This window comes from Hibiscus syriacus, unplaced genomic scaffold (genome assembly GCF_006381635.1).
Source record: "Hibiscus syriacus cultivar Baekdansim isolate YM2019G1 unplaced genomic scaffold, ASM638163v2 tig00112491_pilon, whole genome shotgun sequence".
NCBI classification, from domain to species: Eukaryota; Viridiplantae; Streptophyta; class Magnoliopsida; order Malvales; family Malvaceae; genus Hibiscus; species Hibiscus syriacus.
Genome location: NW_024063344.1, coordinates 1,513,443 through 1,517,608, shown reverse-complemented (window position 1 = coordinate 1,517,608; position 4,166 = coordinate 1,513,443). Strand labels below are relative to the sequence as shown.

The 4,166-nt window shown below is 36.9% G+C and overlaps 1 protein-coding gene across 1 annotated transcript; it reads right to left on the bottom strand.

Annotated features, from left to right (window-relative positions):
• Positions 1 to 1,425: 1,425 nt before the first annotated feature.
• On the bottom strand, positions 1,426 to 3,966 carry LOC120180331 (transcription factor bHLH145-like). Its single transcript, XM_039185678.1, has 4 exons — positions 3,791 to 3,966; positions 3,107 to 3,684; positions 2,781 to 2,940; positions 1,426 to 2,692 (listed from the first exon to the last, which is right to left on the bottom strand). The coding sequence occupies exon 4, from the start codon at positions 2,618 to 2,620 to the stop codon at positions 1,628 to 1,630; it is 993 nt and encodes a 330-aa protein (XP_039041609.1). The 5' UTR covers positions 2,621 to 2,692; positions 2,781 to 2,940; positions 3,107 to 3,684; positions 3,791 to 3,966; the 3' UTR covers positions 1,426 to 1,627.
• Positions 3,967 to 4,166: the final 200 nt, after the last annotated feature.

Genomic DNA, 4,166 nt, shown 5'->3' with positions numbered 1-4,166 from the left:
TAAAAATAAGAAGAGCTGTGTTGGGTTGCGACGGAGAGCTTTGTTTGGAGAAGGGGAATTGGTAAATGGGCAAAGTAGCCCAGTAAGTAAGCCCATGGAACTCCCGCCTTGATTCTCGGCTTTTAACTTCTTTTAGGTTAAACTACGCAAATATTCTAATGATTATAATTAGTTTTTTAGATCCAATTATGAAAAAAATAATTATTTAATTAAATATATTTTAAATTACACGAACCAAATTACCTCAGTAGTTAAAGGGATGATTGTTATCCTTAAAAATCTCAAGTTCGAGCACCAGAGAATCTTTAGTACGAATATTATTTTGTTATCACTCTAAATTAAATATATATATATAAAAACTTTTACATTTTATTTATTTTATTAATGCTAAAAAAAATTACCCTCAATATTTTAATATCCTATCAATTTGATTTGTAATTCCATCTATTTTGATTTTCCTTAACTAATTTTCTTTTCATAATAATTTTGAGTTGTTTGGGGTTCTTTTCGGGTCTTATAGACTGTTTGTTTACTTCATAATTATTAAACGTTGAATGATTCAAATGTTGAATGATTCAGGGACTCTGTATGAATTAGCTCTGAATATGACATGCTATTTGATAATGGCTCTGAATCATTCAGAATGTACTTCTGTGTTGAATCATTCAGAGGTGCGAAACAAACACGCTGCGCTGAATGATTCCATTAAAAGGCAAACAAACAGCCGCTTAGATTTTTTTTTTACAAGATTTGGCATTTAGGTTTTGCTTTGGTCGGTGAAATTTGTTAGATGAATTCAAATTTGTCTCCTAACTTTTTTACCTAAAATTTTAATAAAACTTTACAATTAATATGAGTTTTTTTTAATTTATATATTTAATAATAAACATTCAATCACTCTTACTGTGTTTAAACTCGTGACCTCTAAAAATAACAAGTATTTTATGCATTTTTTATTTTAATAATGTTATTTTATAACTAAAGTTGAAATTATTTTAATAAAAATAGTTTAAGTGCTTTAAAAAATATACTTTTAATAATAATTACTGTTTTATTTCTTTCCTCATTCAATTTTCACGTGTCATAAACTGGAAATAATGCTCGACAGCAGCTTTAATGGTCCTATTACTTGGCACCATTTAAGACATCGCTGTCTCATACATAAACGCACGAACGAAAGGCAAAAATACATGAAGACAACATTACACCAAAGGAAATCTAAATTACATTAACACACCCATGCCGGCCATGGATGCTCACATCATAATATATTTCAACAAAGCACTACAAGATCACGAGTTTAACAACAAAACACGACTCCATGATGGCACAAAACAAGGAATGCACCAGATGGTAAGAAATGGGAGAAGGCTCTTTGCTCCTGCAATTTTCTGCATCAAAGGAAAGGGGACATAATATACACTGCTGCATCCTTCATTTCTCTAAGCCAATTCTACTGGTTTCCAACTTAACTGACACAAGAAAGACTTTATGAAGGGAAGAGAATCAACACCTTCAATTTTAGAAGACTACGAATTATATATGCGACTCATTGTAATTATTTAACACGGCTCCATTAACAATGGCATAAGCTACCACTGATACTACTTGTAAGAACAGTTGCAGTTCACAGAGTACCAAGTCCCAAGGTTTTGGCTTTGTATTTCAGGGATTTCAAATGGTCAATAGCTTCATCAAGAACCACAACTGCATCTTTTCCCTCTCCACCTGGAATTATGCTTCGCAAAACACTTACTGTCTCACGGATTTTATCTTTTCTCATCCTCTTGTTGCCTGAAAAATAATCCATGTTACCTGATCCACGATTTTGTCCACTGGCACAGCTGGAATCTGCATCATCAGCATATTCTGAATATCGGTTAGGATTTCCTGAATTAGCAGTATCCATAGGCAACAGCGAATGATCGTTACTGCCATCAAGTAGCTTTCGCTTCTTAGTTAGCCTCGTGGAGCTAGCAACCTCTTCACAGCTTCCCTCAAATTTCTCATCCTGTGCAGTCATTGAACTTGGAGAATGACCAGTGCTCATAACTTCTTCATCCTCGGTATACTCACTATCATCATCCGAGTAAAGCAATGCATTGAGTTCTTCAGTATCCTCGTGCATTTCACTTCGCATATCAGTCCCGTCCTCGTCAAAAATATCTTTAGATATTGGTCCAGAGTGAATATTCCCGTTTACTTTAGCTATGGGATCTTCCCCGTTAATGTTACCAGCAACAGGAGATTTTGGACCACAACAAGTCAAGCCCTTGGTTGGAATCCCAAAAGCAGAACTAAAAATCAGGGTAGTTTGATCACCAGTCAGATCGAAAACAAGGAATCTCTTTTCAGCAACCGCAGATCCTGCCTTGGGGATACCACTTCCTTTACAATTGTTACATGGGTTAGCCGGGGCTGGTTGCTCTTTCAAGAAAGAGTTTGAAGCAGGTGCAAAGGCCTGTCGAAAGCGGGGTAAACAGTAAAACCAGCCACGAGGTTCAGTACCTTGGCTAACCCGTAAGCAAGGTAATTCTGGATCCGCATGAACCGGATAAGTCCGGGCCGTGGACACCATATTAGTGCCAAAGTTCATGAATGGAGGATTACTACTTTGCATCCCAAAAGAAGGTGGAGAGGACAAAGAGTTCAAGTTGGGTGATTGCCGATCAAATTCAACAAGATCAATCACCTAAAGAAAAACACGGTGTGAACCTAAGAAGGATATTCGAAAAACGCAGATATTAAAAAAAACAAGCAGTGGAAGTAGCGCTACATACCAGAAATCGAATATTGTAGCAGTGGAAATGGCAGTTCACTTGCAGTTTCTCTCAAAAACAAAGGGCGGAAAGAAAACTAAAAACTTCATCTTAACTTGAACGCGAAAATGTAAAAAGCAACCTACGTAACTGGCTTAAGCAAATGACGGAAATATTCAGCCTGGAAAAGAAAAACGCAAGAAAGGGAATTCAAAATATAATAATAGAACAAGGAATCTCATACGTTACATAAAACAAATACGAACCAATGAAATGTAAACGTCGCCAAACAAGACGGCATCTAATTCTTTCAGGAATTCTTGGGGGAGGGGGAAAAACAAACAAACCTGGCAATCCTGAAGGGGTTGAAAGCATGCTATGACTCTAACTACAATGGTGGCACTCCCAGCAATACCATTCTCATACTTCAATGCCCGGAATCTTGTTTGGCTCGCTGCTTGGCACACCATAACTACGTCCTAACCCTTCAATATTGCACCAAAAGAGAGGGTCTTCCACGTACGAAAACGTATTCAAAACCCCAGGATCCGTATTCTAGATCAAAGAAACCGAACAACAACTACTACTATGGAATTATAATTGTTGGGTTAGAAATCTGAGCGATGTGTTTGAAGATTGTCAGCTAATCTGGCGGACATAACATGGAACGACGATGAAAAGAGTGGATCCCATGATGGAGGACAGAACACAAATACTAAATAAAACAATAACAAAAAAAGGTGAATCTTGAAGAAGCTGGATTATGGAATTACAGAATCACCCTACAAGTTCAAGGAGATGACTTTTAGAAACGCGTCAACTGAAAGACTCAACCACCAACGCATGGTGTTACTTCTTCACTGCAAATAGCCAGTGTTTACTTCTCTTCGCAACGCTCCCCCCAAAAAAAAAAAACCCCAGAACCCTGCAAAGAGGGATTAACACTAAAAACGATAAGCTAAAAATCACAGCAACAGAACAAAGTAAATGAAACGTGGAAGTGAACAGGATCAAAGAAGCTGACAGCTTACCGAAAAGAAGAAAGGATAGGACACTCAAAAATCTCAATCAAAGGAAACACACAATTGTTCCAACAATCCTTAAGCTTGCAGATAGAGAAAGGGATGTTTTTAAGTCTGAAATTTATTTCCCCTTCCGGAACTGAGATAATTGAGGCTTACAGACAGAGCTGAAGATTTATGGAATGCACGTATCCTAACATATACCAGTAGATTAAATAGGGTCAATGAATTGACGAAAATAACCCTGCAAAACCCAAAAAAGGAAAATTATTAAGAAATAAAAAGCCTGGTTAAAGCTGGAATTGGTGAAATGAAAAGCACAGTTAGGGTCCGTGTGGTTGGTGTTTGGTGTTCGGGCCACCCTTATTTCATGTAAAACATTTTT

What these genes read in the sequence shown, in the direction of transcription:
- LOC120180331 (XM_039185678.1), bottom strand. Translation starts at nt 2,620, where the DNA reads ATGCAAAGTAGTAATCCTCCATTCATGAACTTTGGCACTAATATGGTG.